Below are 21,691 nucleotides of genomic sequence, written 5' to 3' on the forward strand. Positions count from 1 at the left end.
TTTACTTTTTATCTCATTTGAAATAACACTTTCTGGATTTTTTTTCTTTATTTTACTTTAGTGACTTGTATGTATTGCATTAGATTTAGCTAATTTTTAACAAATCCCTTTTTTGTCTTATGTATTAGTAGCTTGCTATTATGTGGGTAAAATTGTTTGCTTAGGAAGTTTTATATTACTTTTCTTTCTTTCTTTCTTTTTTTTTTTTTTTTTTTTTTTGGCCACACCCAAGGCATGTGGAAGTTCCCAGGCCAGGGATCGAACCTGCGCCATAGCAATGACAACACTGGATCCTCAACCCACTGTACCACCACAGACCCCCCCCCCCCCATTACTTTTCTAACTAAATTTATCTTTTAAAATTTCTCTCCTTTTATTTCTGGTTGTTGTAAATACCATCATTTTAGGTAAAATTTTTCTTTCAGCCTTTACTAAAATAAAATGTTAAGTGGTTTCATTAATTTTCTCCATCTTTTATATTATTGGAGTATCTTCAATTATTTGAACCACTTTCATTCAATACCCATTTGACAAGTAACTAATGAGCATGCACTATGTACCAGGCCCTAGGGACACATACAATGGTTTATAAAGTGGGCACAATCCATGTTCTCGAGGGAAAGCCAACTGCAGAGCAAAGTGATCAGAGCTGAGGGAGGCAGCACGGGATGCTATAGGAGTGCACAGGCAGAGCTCCTAACAGACCTGGAAGGTCAGGGGAGGCCTCATCAGGACAGAAAGGATAAACAGGAAATGGGTGGGAGGAAAGTGCATCCTAGACTGAGGGAACAACATATTGTAAAATCCAGAGGTCAAGAAAAGCTCAAGTTTTGAGGATCTTAAAGAAATTCATGATGTCTACATTATAGAGTACAAAGTGGGCCAAGGTTTAGGAGATGAATTTGGTGATGTAGAAGCCATGGCTTTGTTAACCACACTAAGGAATTGAGAGCCGTGATGAATTAAGAGCAACCAGAAGACTGACATGATCAAATGGAAATACCATGGAGGTGGCCACTGCAGGTTTCCAGGTGAGAGAGGGCAGTGGTGTCATCTGTAAGAGTGGCAGGTAGAGAGAAATAAAGATGCAAAGGATATTTAGAACAAAGGATTGACTAGATTTACTAACTGTTTGGACACTGGGGGCTAAAATGGAAGAGGGTGAGGTAGAGGAAGGATCGGGGATATCTCTCAGGTCTTCGGCTTGACCAGTTAGGTGACTCATGGAGCCACGTCCTCAGTGGGAGGAGAGGGCTGGGAGGGCAAGTAAAGAGTTCAGTTTGGGACACTGAAGTATTTGAAGTATTTTGGGACATTTAGGAGTATTATGGGACATATTTTGAAGTATTATGGGACATTCAGGTTGAGATTCCATAAGGCAGTTAGATAAATTGGTCTGAAACTTGGAAAAGAAATCTGAGTAAGTTATATAAGCTGGGAGTTATCAGCAATAGCCCCCATGTGGCCAAAAAAATCACAGAGACTGCCTGGGGAAATGTCTAGAGTGAGAAGGGAGCCCAAGACAGACCCTTGAGCAACATCAGTGCTCTCTTTAAGAGACAAATAGATAGAGGCAAGGACCCTACCAAGGACTGTGTAAAAGAGAGGCCAAAATGATCAGAGCCTTTCTCTGCTTCTCTTTATGATGTCTGCTTTTGTTCCTACAAGCCATCCTGTCATGAAATTTTTCTGTTACGTTACCCAAGAGAAAACCTCTTCCACTTTTTCCTCTAGGTGTGCATATTTATAACAAACTCCTCTCATTTCTACTTATCATTCAAGTCCCCACCAGTTTGTTTTATTCAGATCCCAGGCCATGTGTTCTTCTTCCTGCTACCCATCCTGGTTGCCAAGCCCAGCATTTCAGTCACCAATCATTACTCAGATAAAGACAAATCATAGTTGTGTACCCTTGAACTGAGCCCTTTATTATTCTACAACAGAAGAGACAGGCATTTGAACTATCTATTGACCCTAAAATTCTTTTTTTAAACTTTTTTATTTTTGTCTTATTAGGGCCACACCTGCGGCATATGGAGGTTCCCAGGCTAGGGGTCCAATTGGAGCTGTAGCTGACAGCCTATGCCACAGCCACAGCAACGCCAGATCCAAGCCACGTCTGTGACCTACACCACAGCTCATGGCAACGCTGGGTCCTTAACCCACTGAATGAGGCCAGGGATCCAACCTGCAACCTCATGGTTCCTAGTCAGATTTGTTTCTGCTGCGCCACAACGGGAACTCCGACCCTAGAATTCTTAACAATTTTTAAATACGATAGCTTAAGTATTTAAAATACTTAAATAACAGGGCTGGAATGTATGTTAACCACATCTGAAATATCTTCTTTAGGAGTTCCCGTCGTGGCGCAGTGGTTAACGAATCCGACTAGGAACCATGAGGTTGCGGGTTCGGTCCCTGCCCTTGCTCAGTGGGTTAACGATCCGGCGTTGCCGTGAGCTGTGGTGTAGGCTGCAGACGCGGCTCGGATCCCGTGTTGCTGTGGCTCTGGCGTAGGCCGTTGGCTACAGCTCCGATTCGACCCCTAGCCCGGGAACCTACATATGCCGCGGAAGAGGCCCAAGAAATAGCAAAAAAAAAAAAAAAAAAAAAAAAAAAGAAAGAAATATCTTCTTTAAGTCATAAACATAACTAATATACTAACATCTAAGTTTCCAGTTTAAATAATAACCAAAATCTGGTTTTTAAAAGATTTCCATTGAATACTACTTATATGTAATATAATATTACTTACGTTGTTCTTCTAAAGTCTTTTTGAAGTGTAGGGTATTCTGGCATCTTTCTAATATCTTCCCAGTCTTTATCTTACAAAAAAATATTGGATATTGTTATAGGAAATAATGTGTTACTCATAAAAAATTTCCTAGTTATTTTAGCTTTCAAATGTACATAAAACTACTTAAAATATACTTTTCAAAATAATGTTTTTGAAATATGACTATTTTTCATTTATTTTTTTGGCTCCCCCCACAGCATACACAAGTTCCCCGGCCAGGGATTGAATTTGTGCCACAGCTATAACCAGAGCCACAGCAGTGATAACACTGGATCCTTAACCTGCTGAGCCTCCTCAAATATTATTTTGAAAAAATAAATAAATTACCTGCAGGAAACCCCATGACACTAAATATCCGATCTAGTTGATCATGATGAAAGGGATTGCTTGTTTTTATATCTTCCTGACGACAGTGAAAAATAGGTTCTGAAGTCAACAATTCAGCAAATATGCAACCTATTGCCCATATATCTATGAAGGAAGAAAAACAAGTTTTTATACACATTTATTATGTTTCTTTGGTTATAATTTCTGGGTATAATCACAACATACATATAAAAATACTTTTGTGAGTGGGGGGAGGTGTACGAAATAGGTAACAAGGATTAAGAGGTACAAATTTCCAGCTACAAAATAAATAAGTTACAGAGATGTAAAGAACACATGAGGAATATAGTCAATGATAACTGTAACAACTTTGTAGAGTGATGATGGTAACTGGACTTATTGTAGTGATTATCTTATATAAAAATATCAAATCACTATGTTGTATATCTGAAACTAATATAATAGTGTATGTCAACTGTGAATAGAAAAGAATCCCTGAAATAAAAAAAAATTTTTAAAAACTTTTCAGTGGAGCAATATACAAAATACAATAAGTATATTAAGAAAACATATATATGACATGAAATAGCTATATCCTCACATAACAGATTGAAAGCCAAAAAAATAAACATTTACTTGTAAATTTTGTGATGAAGATAAGCTTGGGAAACTCAAGTTAGCAAGCAATAAATTTACATTTAGGCTAAAACCTTTCTAACCACTATCAATAATTTAATTGCCAAAGCATTCAATTGATAGTCTAATACAGAGCATATTACTCAAGATATGATAGACTAAAACAGTACTATCATCAGGTATGGTGATACATTTCTTAAAGCAATCAAATGCGGAGTTCCCGTTGTGACTCAGCAGAACCCAATCTGACTAGTATCTATGAGGATGCAGGTTCGATCCCTGGCCTGGCTCAGTGGGTTGAGGATCCAGCATTGCCGTGAGTTGTGGTGTAGGTTGCAGACATGGCTCGGATTCTGCATTGTTGTGGCTGTGGTGTAGGCCAGCAGCTATAGCTCTGGTTCAACCCCTAGCCTGGTAACTTCCATATGCCACAGGTGAGGCCCTAAAAAGACAAAAATAATAAATAAATAAATAAATAAAGTAATCAAATGCATAATGAAAGAGCAGAATTTCTGTGTTGTCAGTCTAGACGGTATAGATCACATGAAATGATTGGGAAAAACAGCTTTTGTCTGAAAGACACCAACTTCAGTTTTTTGAACAGAGTAGCTCCTAGAAGCTGCTAAATACAGGTACATATTGACACTGCATGACATCAGCAGAGATAGATGTTATCTGAACATATTCAACTTAGATGCTGCTCCAACCCTCCAACCTGCTAGGACAAAGTTAGACATCTTCCAAAGCTTTCTTTTTTAAAAACTATTTCAAATAACCAGTTATAGATTATTCTATTTACCTATTGAAAAACAGTAATTTAGATTCTAAGACTATAATATTTACAATGCTTTGCTAAATGTACCTGTGAATTAATTTTTGTGAGAATACTTCATATTTGCCCACTTAAATGCTGTTTAATGAGTATTTTTTTGAAAAGAGTAACACACAGACTGTGGCATGGCAGAGAAAAGTACAATGTTTAACAGTCTTCTAAACATGGGCATCACTTGTGTAGACAAGCGATCTAGTAGCTGGAATGACTGTTGGTATGCCATTTCATGAAACAAATCACAAATGAAAAAAAGATATATAGCAATGTCTCCTGTATCTGACTCCACTCAGGGATGGTTTCCTTCCACATAAGTTAGCCTTTTGGATAACGGGAACATATCCCTTCAATAACCATTTTTATTACACCATTACTTGCCATCTTAAGAGGATATAAAATGTAATTTAGGGAGTTCCCGTCATGGTGCAGTGGTTAACGAATCCGACTAGGAACCATGAGGTTGCGGGTTCGATCCCTAGCCTTGCTCAGCGGGTTAAGGATCCGGCGTTGCTGTGAGCTGTGGTGTAGGTCACAGACGCGGCTCGGATCCCGTGTTGCTGTGGCTCTGGTGTAGGCTGGCAGCTACAGCTCCAATTGGACCCGTAGCCTGGGAACCTCCATATGCCGAGGGAGCAGGCCAAGAAATGGCAAAAAGTAAAAAAAAAAATGAAAAATAAAATAAAAATAAAATGTAATTTAATTTTTCTTAATGACACAAGAAGACACAGCACTAAAGAATGGAATAACAATACTTTTCAGTGTCTACTTTTTAATTCTTCTTTCTCAGCATATCATGTTGATTGTCACTATTGCCCCTGATATGGCCGTCTCTGACAGTCTCATCTCTCCTCGTGCCAGATGCTGTCAAGGGAGACTATTACCACAAACTGCTGGGCATGCCAGGTCCTGGTCTGCCCTCTATTCAAAGGACAGGAGCCAGTACCTAGATTTCTAGGAGAACCTCAGTGTAGCAGGTAAAGTTAAATTCTAGGGTGGCCTGCCTCATATTAGCATCTGATTTATTCTATTTTATTACTTTTTTTCTTCTTCTTCTTTTTTGCTTTGTAGGGCCACAACTACGGCATATAGAAGTTCCCAGGCTAGAGGCTGAATCAGAGCTAAGCTGCTGTCCTACACCACAGTCACAGCAACTCGGGATCCAAGCCGCTTCTGCAACCTACACCACTGAGCCACAATGGGAACTCCCAGCATCTAATTTTAAATGGTCATCCGGCTCCTGCACCATCTATACCCATTTCTCAGCTTAATCCTTTATCAATGACTTGTTCTTTTCTCTCTCTCTCCCACCACTCCCCCCAACACTTAACCTCCCCCGCTAAAGGTCACTCCATAAACCTTCACCAATATCAAGTCATCAAACTCTCCTTTTTTCTATGATCTGAATAGAAATAATACTCATTTCAAATATAAACCAGGTATGGAGAATCATAAGAATGCGTGAATATGTGTGTATTTATTATGTCTGCTTGAATATATTTCAAGCGTAAGATAACTAATGTGGGGGTTATTCTTTTTCTGTGTCTTAACTTTTTTCCTAACTTCTATCCAGAATGGATAATTGGGATTGACTAAAATTAAAAATTAGTGATTATATTTTTATCTTTAATTGGTAAATCTCTCTCTCCCCCTTTTTTTTTAACTCAGCAATTAAGTTGCAAACTGGTTAAAATACAATTTCAATTCTCCTTACCCTGAGGAAATAAGAAATACAGTTGGTTTCCAATTCATACCCAATTATCTTCATTTCAAAAAAAAAAATCTATTTTTTTTTCCGACAGTGGATCAATTAATCAGAAAATATTCATAAAACTGTGCTTCTCAAATGGGGGGCCCACATACCACAGAATCACCAGAAGTACGTGTTAAACATGGGCCTCGCTACCATGGATTTGCTGAGTGAGAATTTGAGAGTGGGACCGATTTTGGTGGGGGTCCATTTAGTTTAACAAGAACGGTTTTAGCTGAACCTGCTTTTTCCTGCTGGGATGCTCCCTTCCAGACACAGAAGGTCAGTGCTCGGCAGGAGCCTGATGACGTAGATTTCTGCTGTGATCACCTCCTCTACTCCCACCCTGTGCTCTGGGTTATCTCACCATCAACTCTGTTGTAAGGCACCACCTGTGGCTTCCAACTAACACTCCCCTTTGCACTGGCTCACTTCTGGTCTCCTTCTAGCCTCTGGTGCCTTCTGAGATTGTCTAGGAGATTTTACTGTTCTCAACAGAGAGACCTAATCACAGGAAACGCAAACAAAATCTTAAATGTCTCACAAATACAACCCCTCAGTCACTTGCGGGAATGTAAATAGAGTCGGGCTTATTCTAAGGACTACTGCATTCCTTCCATTTGCTTTTTGTAGTTCTTCCTTCATAGACATTGCCACTGTCCAGAGCTGATAGCATGGCAGCCTCTGATAAGGGGCTTTACTGTGGGCTCAACTGCCAGGGGACGGGGGGACGGGTTGAAGGTCAGTCTCACACTCCTCTATTGTCAAACACACACTGGTTTTCCTCACAGTGCTGTGGCTACCCATAGCCTTTCTCATTAATACAACAAAATCCTTAGGCAGTATTTATGAAAAATTACAATACCGCATACTGTGCTAGGGTCTTAATCCCTAAACAAAAGAAGTATAAATATGTTCTGGTATCTGAGTTTTGCAGAAAGCAGACCACCTGACGAATGAGAACATTACTATGTTTTAATTTTTGTTTCCCTTTTTACTCATGAATAGGTTACTCAGGAGTCTAATCTTCTCAAAGGTAAGAACTTCCTTTGTAGTTTTCTAGATGCCACCAGGTTTTTCAAAAGCTTAACAGAGAAAGGGTTGTGCTTACTTGTCTTTTTCTTTTCTTTCTCTCTCTCTCTTTTTTTTTTAAAGGGCTGCACCTGCAGCATATGAAAGTTCCCAGGCTAAGGATCCAGTTGGAGCTGCAGCTGCTGGCCTACACCACAGCCACAGCAAATCAGGATCTGAGCAGCGTCTGTGACATACACAGCAAGGCCAGATCCCCAACCCACTGAGCAAGGCCAGGGATTGAACCCATGTCCTCATGGATACTAGTCAGAGTCGTTTCCACTGAGCCACAATGGGAACTCCTACTTGTCTACTTTTAATAATTTTATACTTTAAGTAACTTTAATCAAACAGAACTCAACAAAAGCCGTTAAATTAGTCAAAACAGATATTAGTCTAATATAAGTAAACAGAAAATTCAAGAAAAGGAAAACTTAAAGAAAAGCACTTAGGAAATTTAGGCACCTGATAGAACTAGCCCTTCACATCAATCATATTGTTGACTCCCTCCCTACCCTCTCTTTGTACCTCCTCTAAAACAATACCTCGGTTTGAGGACAGCTCTCTCTTCCTGACTCCCTCAGTTAGAAAAACCTCTACTGCCTCTGTTCTGAAGTGGATTTTAAATCCTACAGAGACTGTGTTTAGAACAGGTTTTCTCACTCAGTTTTTTCACTTGGTGAGATGGCAAGATGCTGTGCACGGCTAATCTACTCAGGCTCTATTTCCTACCTTAATGGAGAAACTGCCATAATAATTGTAATGGCAAGAGAAAAAGATTAGTCACATTGCTTCTTGCTTAGGAAAGGTCTAACTTTTCCCCAAATAGAAGGGGCTCTCTCCAATACTATACTACTCCTGTTTTTCTGTTTCCCTTTTTGCGAAGAAGACACTTCTAAACCTCTGTCTAGTTTTTCTGATCAATAGTAGGTGAGTACAAAATAAAATTTGCATGTTACCATTTCTATAGCAACTAAATTGGATCAGATACTTCTATCCTCTGAAAGAAAATGCTTTCTTTTTTTAAAAGACTCCTTCTCAGAGTGAGGATCAAGATGGCAAAGGAGTAAGATGTGGCACTCACCTTCTCCCACAAACACATCAAAAAAAAAAAAAAAACTCATCTACATGTAGAACAATTCACAGAGAACATCTACTGAACGCTGGCAGAAGACCTTAAGCCTCCAAAAAGGGCAAAAAACCCTCCACATAACTGGGTAGGAAAAAAGGAACAAAGAGAGAGAGAGAGAAGAAAGAAAAATAAAAGGGGAATCAGGATGGGACAGCACTCCTGAAAGGGAGATGTGAAAGAGGAAAGGAACCCACACCCTGGGAAGCCACCTAACTGATGGGGAGATTAGTGGAGAGAGAAAGACCTCAAACCCTCAGAGAAAAGCAGATCTGGTGGACTGAGGAGGACAAAGCAGAGAGAGAGCCTCACAAACCATCAGTACTACTGCCCCTGATCACCACAGCCTGAGATACTCAGGAGGGGGCTGGGTGCCAAGACCTGGCTCTGGGGGTCAGTTCCAGGTAGGAGACTAGGGTTAGCTGTGTGGAGACAGCCTGAGGGGCTAGGGAGCAGTGCACCATGAGCTGGGGAATAGAGCACCATAGCCAATGGAACCCAGGAAGAGGCCTGGGCCTTCAGAAGCAAGGCATCATTCATTGTTGGGGAGGGTGAGAGGAAGAGAAGTGGACCACCAAAGGAATATCTTTTTCTGTGCATGCACAGACTCTTGGGCAACACAGAGCCTCTTGTGTGGGCTATGGGCAGCAGGGGCAAACCATAGCAGCCATCTCAGACTCCAGAAGTGGGCATGGCCCACTACCACCAGGGGTCCATGAACAGGCACCACCTGCGGCCCCAGTCACCTCAGAGGTTGGCACAGAAGAGGGCACTGCAACCAAGCACCACCTGTTGTTGCTCTTACTCCCCTGGGAATGCACATGCCCTGCTGCTGCCACTGTCAAATGCTCTGGGCACCACCCACACCTGCCTGAGGGTCACTGCCACTTTCCAGGGCCCTGCAACCAGGAGTAGTCTCCCTGTGGGTCCTCACCACTGTCAAGGGCCCAGCAACCAGACATTGGCTACTATCCCGTCCCAATGACTCTATCTCCTTGGAAGCACACACACACATATAGTAGCACAGGGGTAATACCCTGGACACACTGAGGAAAGAGACTGCAAGCATCCAAACCAAAAGCAGCCCTTATGCCAACATAAATAAATAAATAGTAAGCCCTCACAGAACACCCAGGGGCACTCTCACATATAAATAGCCCTCCAAGACTACAGTAGTTGTTTTCCCTAAACTCACAGAATAAGAAAAAGAGAAGCAAAATGAAGCAGCTCAGGAACCATTCAAAACAACAGGAGAATTCCCCCAAAGGAGCAAACAATGAAACAGACCTCTGCAGTCTAACAGACACAGAGTTCAAAAAGAAGTGAAAATACTGAAGGAATTAAGAGTGAATATGAAGGAATTAAGAGCAGATATAAACAGTAATGCACATTACTTTAGAAAGGAACCAGAAAATATAAAGAGGAACCAAAAAAAAATTATAAAACTCATTTGCAGAGACATAAGCTGAGTAAAAGGCACTGAAGAGCAGAATTAATACTGCAGAGGAATGAAATAGTGACTTGGAAGATAGAATAATGGAAATCACTCAATCAGGACAGCAGACAGAAAACCAAATGAAAAAACATGAAAGTGAAATAAGAGATCTATGGGATAATATAAAACAGGCATAATAGGGATTCCCAAGAGAAGAAAAAGAAAAGGGGATTGAAAATATGCTTGAAGAAATTATGGCTGAAAACTTTCCAAATATAAAGGAAACATATCAAGATGCAGGAAGCACAGAGGGCCCCACAAGTTGAACCCAAACAGTCCCACACCAAGACATTATAATAAAAATGGCAAAAGTTAAAGATAAGGAGAGGATTCTAAAGGCAGCAAGAGGAAAAAAAAAAAAAAAAGGGTTAATTATAAGGGAACTTCCATAAGGCTAACAGCTGATTTCTCTACCGAAACACTAGAGGCCAGAAGAGAGTGGCAAGATATACTCAAGTTCTAAAAGGGAAAAATCTGAAGCCTAGAATACTCTACCCAGCAAGAATATCATTTAAAACAGAAGGAAAAATAAAGAATCTCTCCAACAAACAAAAACTGAAAGAGTACAGCAATACTGGAGTTCCCGTCGTGGCGCAGTGGTTAACGAATCTGACTAGGAACCATGAGGTTGCAGGTTTGATCCCTGGCCTTGCTCAGTGGGTTAACAATCCAGCGTTGCCATGAGCTGTAGTGTAGGTTGCAGACGCGGCTTGGATCCCGCGTTGCTGTGGCTCTGGCATAGGCTGGCAGCTACAGCTCCGATTAGACCTCTAGCCTGGGAACCTCCATATGCCGCGAGAGTGGCCCAAGAAATGGCAAAAAGACAAAAAAAAAAAAAAAAAAAGAGAGAGACAATACTAAACCCATTCTGGAAGAAATACTGAAAGAACTCCTCTAAATAAAAAAGAAGATATAGGATGGAGGGAATCACAATTGGAAAGTAATCACTTAAATAAGCCTGTATACAGATCTAAAAGGAAACAAAAAACAAACAAACAAACAAAAAAAACCTACTGATAAACACAAGGAACAGCAGCAAAAGGACAAACATGAAAATGTTAAAAAAAAAAAAAGACATCAAAATCATAAAATGTGGAGAAGGAAAATAACAAAATCTAGACTCTTTTAAAAAATGTGTTTGAACCTATATGACTAGCAGGCTAAAGCAAGCAGATATAGGAAGCAGTTAACATACTTGAGAAACAGGGTAACCACAAATCAAAACCAAACATACATTCACAAAAACTAAAAAGAGGAGGACACAAACATAAAGTAAAAGGAAATCATCCAACTGAAAGAAAGGAACAAAGGAGAAACATAAAATCAACTAGAAAACATGGGTTAAAATGGCAACAAATACATATTTATCAATAATTATCTTAAATTAAATGTCAACGGACTGAATGCTCCAATCAAAAGACACAGAGTGGCAGACTGGATTAAAAAAAACAAGGGCCTACAATACACTTCACACAAGAAGTCACCTTAGGGCAAAGGACACATATAAATTGAAAGTGAGGGGATGGAAAAAGATATTTCATGCAAATGGAAAAGACAGGAAAGCAGGTGTTGCAATACTCATATCAGAAGAAAACAGACTTTAAAACAAAGCCCATAAAGACAAATAAGGACACTATTTAATGATCAAAGCATCAATTCAAGAAGAGGATGATACTTTTGTCAATATATATATGCCGCTATATAGGCGCACCCAAATACATACAACAAATACTAACAGACATAAAAGGAGAAAATGATGGGAATATAATAACAGTAGATGTAAACACCTCATTCACACCAACAGATATTGTTTATACAGAAAATCAATAAGGCAACAGAGATCCTAAATGACAAAATAGAAAAGTTAGACTTAATTGATATTTTCAGGACATTACATCCAAAAAAATACATTCTTTTCAAGTGCACATGGAACATTCTCAAGGATTGACCACACACTGGGGCACAAAACTAACCTCAACAAATTTGGGAGTTCAAAAATTATTTCAAGCATCTTCTCTGACCACAAAGTCATGAAAGTAGAAGTCAACCACAGGAAAAGAAATGAGAAAAAACTGAAGGGGTCAACAAGGAAATCAAAAGAGAAATTAAAAAATACTTTAAGACAGGAAGTTCCCATTGTGGCACAGTGGAAACAAACCTGACTAGTATCCATGAGGATGTAGGTTTGATCCCTGGCCTCACTCAGGGGGTTGGGGATCTGGCATTGCCGTGAGCTGTGGTGTAGGTTGCAGAAGCAGCTTCAATCCTGCGTTGCTGTAGGCCAGCAGTTGCTCTGATTTGACCTCTAGCCTGGGAAATTTCCATATCCCATGAGGGTTGCCCCCTCCCCCCAAAAAAGCAAAAATACCTTGAGACAAATGATAATGAAAACACAACCATTCAAAACCTATGGGATGAGGAGTTCCCATCGTGGCGCAGTGGTTAATGAATCCGACTAGTAACCATGAGGTTGCGGGTTCAGTCCCTGCCCTTGCTCAGTGGGTTAACGATCCGGCGTTGCCGTGAGCTGTGGTGTAGGTTGCAGACGCGGCTCGGATCCCGAGTTACTGTGGCTCTGGCGTAGGCCGGTGGCTACAGCTCCGATTCGACCCCTAGCCCGGGAACCTCCATATGCCGTGGGTGCGGCCCAAAGAATTAGCAAAAAGACAAAAAAAAAAAAAAACAAAAAACCTATGGGATGACACAAAAGTAGTTCTTAGAAGGAAGTTCATAATGATACAGGTCTTCCTCAGAAAAGAAGAAAAATCTCAACTCAACAACTTAACCAACTACCTAAAAGAATTAGAAAAAGAATGAACAAAATCTAAAATCAGCAGAAGGAAGGAAATCATAATGATCAGAGAAGAAATCAATAAAATAGAGATTCAAAAAACAACAGAAAAAAAAATCAATAAAACCAAGAGCTAGTTCTTTGAAAGGCTAAACAAAATTGACAAACTTTTGGCCAGACTGACCAAGAATAAGAGAGAAAAAACTCAAACAAATTAAGAAATGAAAAATAGAAACCTCAGTGGATACTGCAGAAATTAAAAAAAAAAAAAAGCAAGAGAATACTATGAACAATTATATGCCAACAAATTTGACAACATGGAAGAAATGGCCAACTTTCTAGAGAAATATAGCCCACCAAAACTGAATCAAGAAGTAATATAGGAGTTCCCGTCGTGGCGCAGTGGTTAACGAATCCGACTAGGAACCATGAGGTTGCGGGTTCGGTCCCTGCCCTTGCTCAGTGGGTTAACGATCCGGCGTTGCCGTGAGCTGTGGTGTAGGCTGCAGACGCGGCTCGGATCCCGTGTTGCTGTGGCTCTGGCGTAGGCCGGTGGCTACAGCTCCAATTCGACCCCTAGCCTGGGAACCTCCATATGCCGAGGGAGCGGCCCAAGAAATAGCAACAATAACATCAACAACAACAACAACAACAACAACAAAAAAAGACAAAAAAAAAAAAGACAAAAAAAAAAATTAGAAATATATAATTTGAACAGACTGATCACTAGAAATGAAATTAAATATGTCACAAAAACACCCCCTACAAACTAAAGTCCTGGGCCAGATGGCTTCATAGGTGAAATCCACCAAACAGACAAAGAAGAACTTCTACCTGTCTTAAACTTTTCCAAAAGGTTGAAGAAGAAGGAACACTCCCAAAGACATCTATGAAATCACCATCACCTTAATATCAAAACCAAAGATACCACCAAAGAAAATTATAGGCCAATATCTGATGAATATAGACACAAAAATTCTCAACTGAATTTTAGCCAACCAAATCCAATAACATGGAAACAAGATTATACACCATGACCGAGTGAGATTCATCCCAAGATCACAAGGATGTTTCAGTATACAAAAATCAATCGTCATACACCACATTAACAAAAGAAGAGTCAAAAAAAAAAAAAACACATGATCATCTCAATAGATGCAGAAAAAGCATTTGACAAAATCCAAAATCCATTCATGATAAAAACTCTTACCAGAGGGAAGATATCTTAACATAATAAAAACCATTTATGATAAACTCACAGCCAATATAACACCCAATAAAATCTAGAATAAGAATGCCCACTCTTATCACTTTTATTCAACACAGTATTGAAAGTCATAGCCACAGCAATCAGACAAAGGAAATAAAGGTATTCAAACTGGAAGAGAAGAGGTAAAATTGTCATTATATGCAATGACATGATAAAACCCTAAGGACTGTACACAAAAACTACTCAAACTGATCAACTAATTCAGCAAAGTAGCAGGATACAAAAGTAATATTCAGAAATTGGTTACATTTGTATATACTAACACTGAAATATTAGAAAAGGACTATAAAAATACAATCTCTTTTAAAATTGCACCCCCCAAAATTAATACCTAGGAATAAACCTGACCAAGGAAGTGAAAGACACATATGCTGAGAACTATAAAGCATTAATGAAGGAAATTAAAGAGGATTCAAAGAAATGGAAAGATATTCCATGCTCCTGGATTGTAAGAATTAATATTGTTAAAATGGCCATACTACCCAAAGTAATCTACAGATTCAATGCAATACCTATCAAATTACCCACGACGTTTTTCAGAGAACTAGAACAAACAATCCATATGGAACCATAAAAGACCCAGAAGTGCCAAAGCAGTCCTGAGGGAGGAAAAAACAAGCAGGAGGCATAACTTTCCCAGACTTCAGACAATATTACAAAGACATGGTAATCAAGAGAGTGTGGTACTGGTACCAAAACAGACATAAAGACAAACGGAACAGAATAGAGAACCCAGAAATATACCTAGACAGCTATGGTCAATGTATCTTCAACAAAGGAGGCAAGAATATAAAATGGGAAAAAGACAATCTCTTCAGCAAGTGGTCTTGGCAAAACTGGACAGCTGTTTGTAAATCAATGACACTAGAACACACCTTCACACCATGCACAAAAATAAACTCAAAATGGCTTAAAGACTTAAACATAAGACAAGATGCCATCAAACTCCTAGAAGAGAACATAGGCAAACATTCTCTGACATCAACCATACAAATGTTTTCTTATCTCAGTCTCCCAAGCCAATAGAAATAAAAATAAAAATAAACCAATGGGACCTAATAAAATTCAAAAGCTTTTGCACAGCAAAGGAAACCATAAAAAAAAAAAAGAGAGAGAGAGACAACCTACAGAATGAAAGAATAGTTTCAAATGATACAACTGACAAGGGCTTAATCTCCAAAGTACACAAATAACTCACATAACTCAACAGCAAAACAACCCAATTGAAAGATGGACAGAAGACCTGAATAGACATTTCTCCAAAGAAGACATACAGATGGCCAACAGGCACATGAAAAAATGCTCAACATCACTAATAGAGAAATGCAAATCAAAAGTACAATGAGGTACCACTTCACACAGGTCAGAATGGTCATCATGAGTAAGTCTGCGAATAACAAATGCTGGAGAGGGTGTGGAGAAAAGGGAACCCTCTTACACTGTTGGTGGGATTGTAAATTGGTACAACCACTATGGAAAACAGTATGGAGGTACCTCAGAAAACTAAATATAGAACTACTATATGATCTAGCAGTACCACTCCTGGGCATATATCTGGACAAAATATTCATTGAGAAGGATACATGCGGAGTTCTTGTTGTGGCTCAGTATGAAACTGACTAGTATCCATGAGGATAAGGGTTCAATCCCTGGCCCTGCTCAGTGGGTTAAAGGATCCGGTGTTGCCGCGAGCTGTGGTATAGGTCACAGACGTGGCTCAGATATGGCACTGCTGTGGACTAGGGCGGCAGCTGCAACTCCAATTTGACCCCTAGCCGGGGAACTTCCACAAGCCACAGGTATGGCCCCCCCAAAAAAGAAAGAAAGTCAGTCTCCCCCCAAAAAAGAAAAAGATACATGCACACCTGTGTTCACTGTAGCACTATTCACAATAGCCAAGACATGGAAACAACCTAAATGTCCATGGACAGATGAGTGGATTAAGAAGATATGGTACATACACACAATGGAATACTACTCAGCAATAAAAAATAAAATAATGCCATTTGCAGCAACATGGATGGAACTAGAGACTCTCATACTAAGTGAAATAAGTCAGAAAGAGAAAATAAATACCATATGATATCATTTATATCTGGACTCTAATATATGGTACAAATGAACCTATCTACAGAAAAGAAAGAAACTCATGGACATGGAGAACAGACTTGTGGTTGCCAAGGGGGAGAAGGAGGAAGTGGGATGGACTGAGAGTCTGGGGTTAGACGCAAACTACTGCATTTAGAGTGAACAAGCAATGAGATCCTGCTGCATAACACAAGGAACTATATCCAGTCACTTGTGATGGAATATGATGGAGGATAATGTGAGGAAAAGAATGTATATATGTGTATAACTAGGTCACTTTGCTGTACAGCAGAAATTGACAGAACATTGTAAATCAATTATAATAAAAAAATTTTTAAATCATTCTTCTATACAGTTAAAAATCAAAATCTACCAGAATATAAAATCTGGGAATACAGACAACAGCAAGACTTTTACAAAGAGATATAAAGTAGTTTCTATACACAGAAAAGAAAATCGTGGACTTGGAGAACAGACTTGTAGTTGCCAAGGGGGAGGGGAAGAGAGTGGTATGGACCAGAAATTAGGGGTTAATAGATGCAAACTATTGCCTTTGGAATGGATATGTAATGAGATCCTGCTGTATAGCACTGGGAACTATAACTAGTCACTTATGATGGAGGATGATAACGTGAGAAAAAGAATGCATATATGTATGTATGACTGGGTCACCTTACTGTACGGTAGAAAATTGACAGAACACTGTAAGCCAGCTATGATGGAAGAAATAAAAATCATTTAAAATAAATAAATGTAAACTAAAAAAAAGAAAGCAGTTTTTATTAAGACATTATTATACCATTTATCATTTATGACAATGCCATATCATATGATAATGATATGATAATGCAATACTTACCAGTTATAATTAAACTGTTCTGGACTAACTTACCAATGGCCTTTGTATAATGCCTTGCACCAAGCAAAAGTTCTGGAGCCCGATACCAAAAAGTCACAACTACTGGATCCAAATCTGCTAGTGGCTTTAGAGGAGAATTGAATAATCTGGCAAAACCCATGTCAGCTAAAAAATAAAATAAATTAATAAGAACTCAGTTTGGCATTCTGCTATAACCATACAAGGCTGATGACCATAGCCAGTAACTTTATAAAGCAATTTTTTTCCTCCCTTTTCTTTTTAGGGCCACAGCCACAGCAACACAGGATCCAAGCCACATCTGCGACTTACACCACAGCTCACAGCAACACCAGATCCTTAACCCATGAGCAAGGCTAGGGATCGAACCCACAACCTCATGGTTCCTAGCCAGATTCATTTCCGCTGCACCACAACAGGAACTCCTTTTCCTCCCTTTTCAGCCAGTGGTCTGCACCAGGGACCAGATCTCCTCTTCTGAGGTAGATACTATTATTGTGCCTATTTTACTGATGAGGAAACTGAGGCTTGGAGATATTCTGTCTTGTCCAAGGTCACAGAACTAGCAATTACAGAGGCAGAATTAAAATCCAGATCTGACTTCAGATTCCTGGCTTTCGGAGATAGAATAACATTCTTAAATGTTTTTAAAATTGAAAATAATCTAAAACTTTCCACAATTAATTATGACTTCTGCTTGCCTATACATCTAAAATCTGACTCTGTCTTAGTTTTGTGTGTGCTAGAGTTGGCTCTTATGGACCCACTTTCTACCCGTTTTCCCAACACAGCGTTTTGTAACATCATGTTGGTGGCTTGAAACTGGCTATGGGGGGAGTATTTATATTGGGGACAACAGCAAATGCCACAAATTGGGCTTCCCCCCACCCCAGAGAGCCAGTTGCTGTAATGTTACCAACACATCACATACATATTTCCAAGAACATACATACAACACATAAGTGAATTTGCTATAATTCAGCCTTTAACAAAGGTCTATACCAAAGCTAACTTATTTAAATATTGGATGTATACAAAAGTAGCAAAAAAGATTATTTCTGTAATAAGGTGCTAGAAACTAATTCTCTCTCTCTCTCTCTTTTTTTTTTTTTTTTGTCTTTTCTAGGGCCGCACCTGCTGCATATGGAGGTTCCCAGGCTAGGAGTCTAATTGGAGCTGCAGCTCCCGGCCTACGCCACAGCCACAGCACCATGGGATCCGAGCCGCGTCTGCAGCCTACACCACAGCTCATGGCAATGCCAGATCCCCGACCAACTGAGGGAGGCCAGGAATTGAATTCACATCCTCATGGATACTAGTAGGATTTGTTTCTGCTGTGCCACAATGGGAACTCCAGGATGCTGGTTTAATAAGTGCTTTCCCCCCACTTCTGTGATAAAGAGTCTAAGACCCAAAGCAGTACAATGACTTGCCCAAAGTCACAGGGATAGCTGGTAAAAAAAATTTATAATCTATCAGCTACATTCTTAACCATGGATCTGATAGCCAACAGATTATATGTATGATAACTGCATGTCACAAAGGCAAAAACCACAAGAATGATAAACTTGTATACTTTGAAATATATAATATACACAGTATATTTTGATTGTAAGGGTCCCTAGTATACTATACAATGCATAAAGTTTCAACTATAATCATTCAATCTAAAGCCGGTATGCTATGATATATATTGCATTTTTAATTTCCAGTAATTTTCTTTCTTTAGAGCCTATGTTGATGCCTACACTTTCTTAACCAAATTTCCCTCTAATAAACAAAAATATTCAAAACCATTCTACCAATATCCCACCTATCTCAAAGCACTGCTTTATGTATTAATAGATGCTGATGGTTGTTGATAGCAAAGTAACATGAATGCCCTTTCCACCCGCTGAAAAGCATACCATTTTCAAGTAAAGGCTAAAACCAGTATTTCTCCCCTTATTCTCTACCTTCTTAGTTTTCTACAAGCGTATCTATTCACTGAAAAATTATATCAAGGCCAGAGGCAACAATAAATATTCTTAAAAACAATTCCCATCTATTGTATGAACTTTAAAAGAGTTTCAAACCATTTTTTTTCAAATAATTACTAATTTTGACAAAGGGTAACAAGCCTAAACATTCCTAACAGCTGTTCTCCTAAAATTAGGAATGAGTGCAACTGTTCAGTTCAACAGATAGGGATAGTAAAATCCCGACCTGTGAGTGCTAATTCCATAGTTTCAAATGATAGAAAAGCAGCGGAAGGCAATGCAGACATGAAGGTGAGATGAGAAAACACATGGCGTCGACAAAAAGCCTAAGTACTGTAAGTAGAAACCAGTAGCGACTAAAGGAAAGTAACTACTGGTTTCTACTAGACTCCAAGTCCCTTGAGGGCAGGGGTTATGTCTCCTTTATGGTTTTATCAGGAACAATGTCTGAGAAACATTTGTAGAAGTGGGACTTGAGCTGGATCCTTAAGGATGAATCACTGTGAATAGTAAAGAAAGCAGTAAGCATTTTAGGTAAGGCCTGGAAATCTTTAGGTTGCTGGGAAGGGGAAGGCATACAGGGAAGAGAAATGTGTTTTTCATTCAACTGTGCTTTTCCTTTCAGTCAAAAAACAAACAAAAAAAAAAACTGTACTAAAGTGTTAAGCATAGATGTCGGAGCATGACTGACTTTTTTTTTTTTTAATGTGCTATTAAAACAAATTTTAAAAATAAACAACTAGAATAATTGCTCACTAGACCTTTATTATTTATTATAGCTTATTTTAACCCTGATTTTGGATAGAATTACAATCCTAAAACTCTTAACAACAAGGCAATTAACTGGCCTGGCTAGAAAACAAAATTTATGTTGAGGAGTAGTAGATCTATTTGGAAGAGTAAGGTGACTGGGATAAATGTGATGACTGGCACAAGGGTGGGAAAGTATAAGAAGATGATGAATTTGGTTTGGAATTAATGGAGTATAGACTGCCAGCAGGACATTCAAATAGAGATAAACATTTCAGCTAGTGGTAGAGAATAGAATTTGAAGATCTAGTTCTTAGAATCATTTTTGTAGAACCCAAGGTTTTGAGGCCACAACTTGTCAGTTCCCTAAAGAAGTAATTGTAGAGGCAGGCTGTATCTCAAGCCAGTGCCTAAAGTGTCTTGAAACAAAAGGTTAATAGGAATAAGAGACAAAAATGAATGAAACACAGAAGTAACAGCCAAAACAGAAGATAGAAAAACAGAATTAGCCAATGTCAAATAGGCCAAAGGAAAAGTCACAAGGCCAGACTGGTCAGAAGAACAAATGACAAGGCAGTAAAAGAAAACAGTGACGAAACATGGGCGACTAGATTTGGTAAGTAGAAATCATAGGTGTCCTTTTAGAGAACGGTTTCAATAAAGGGATGGGATTAGATATCAGATAATAACAAATTAGGGTGAGTGAAACCAATGAGAAACATTTTAGAAGCAGAGGAACAACAGTAAAACAAAACTGAAAAAAATGGTAAAGAAAACAAAATGGATATGAGAAAATTTATGTTAAAATTTTCTGAAGGTCTGAAGGTGAAGAAGAGAAAGTTGAGAAGGGGGGAATGGAGCTACTGTAATATGAAGGGTTTAACTACAGCCAGACTAGGAAGGGCACTAGCTAGGACTTGGGCAGGAAGAGTCATTCTTTCTCTGAGACTGTTTCAGAGGCAGAGCTGCGCTGACAAAAAAAAAGTGGTCCCTGAGGTCACACCAGATAGCTCTGATGTCTCAGCAGCCATGGGAAAGAGATCCCAGACTTGGAACTCAAGTCCTTCCTTTGAAAGGCTGAGTAAAGCACAGTCTCTCTGAATCCAGCCTTCCTCATCTACAGTAACTACCATAGAGGGTGGTTGTGCAAAACAAATGAGATAACATATGTAAGTATCAATTTCACTGTCCCCCAAACAAGGACCGTACTTGATTTCCCTTTCACGGGTGTCTAACAAAAACTAGGTACTCAGTAAATGCCTACAAGTAAAAATGTAAGAGTGAAACAGGAACAAGTGAGGAGTCTAGGAAGATGATGGGAGGGAGGAGGAAGGAAAGAGGAAAGGAAGGAAATTAGCCACCTGGTTCTTAATTAACATCAAAATTTTTTTATGAGTGAATCCCAGTAAGCTCAGAGTAGAGGTTCAAAGAAAGAAGAGTCGGTTTAGAACAGTTTTTTTTAGGAACTGGGCTAGGTAACTAACTGAAGAAGTAGAAAACCAAGCAGCAAGGCATGCTCGGTCAAAGCAAGACCGAACGATTTGTAGTAAATTAAATTAGCACAATTCTGCATCGTTTCCAGCATGATATATTCTAATAGCAAAGAAAGCAGGTTGATGAAACGAAATTTATTTTAAAGTCTTTCTTTAAAATGAGCATTCAGTAAATGTAAGCTTTATTATAAGAAATTAGAATAAAGCATTTCATAGCTCATTTTCTCCCCAAATAAGACATAGGTATAAAGGATGCCAGTTTCTTTTAGAATCTTCGAGGGTGCAAAGAAAATTTAAATACAGAAATAAGACTCATGCCAGTAGCTTAATCTAAGACCGGCAAGTAAGAGAGTCTAGAAACATATATATATATTCATTTGGAAAAGATTTGTTGGTATCTGGCACAGGGCAT

At 39.1% G+C, this 21,691-nt stretch overlaps 1 protein-coding gene across 7 annotated transcripts in view; it reads right to left on the bottom strand.

Annotated features, from left to right (window-relative positions):
- Nucleotides 1-21,691, bottom strand: part of CDK19 (cyclin dependent kinase 19) — a 204,427-nt gene that overhangs the window by 13,887 nt on the left and 168,849 nt on the right. For all 7 annotated transcript variants that reach the window (XM_021091172.1, XM_021091136.1, XM_021091165.1 and 4 more), the window contains 3 exons: nucleotides 17,073-17,204; nucleotides 3,125-3,268; nucleotides 2,756-2,825 (listed from right to left, as the gene is read on the bottom strand). In XM_021091172.1, the coding sequence (XP_020946831.1) occupies nucleotides 2,756-2,825; nucleotides 3,125-3,268; nucleotides 17,073-17,204 (346 nt within the window). The remainder of the gene's footprint in view (nucleotides 1-2,755; nucleotides 2,826-3,124; nucleotides 3,269-17,072; nucleotides 17,205-21,691) is intronic.

Source organism: Sus scrofa, chromosome 1, assembly GCF_000003025.6.
Source record: "Sus scrofa isolate TJ Tabasco breed Duroc chromosome 1, Sscrofa11.1, whole genome shotgun sequence".
Taxonomy (NCBI): Eukaryota; Metazoa; Chordata; class Mammalia; order Artiodactyla; family Suidae; genus Sus; species Sus scrofa.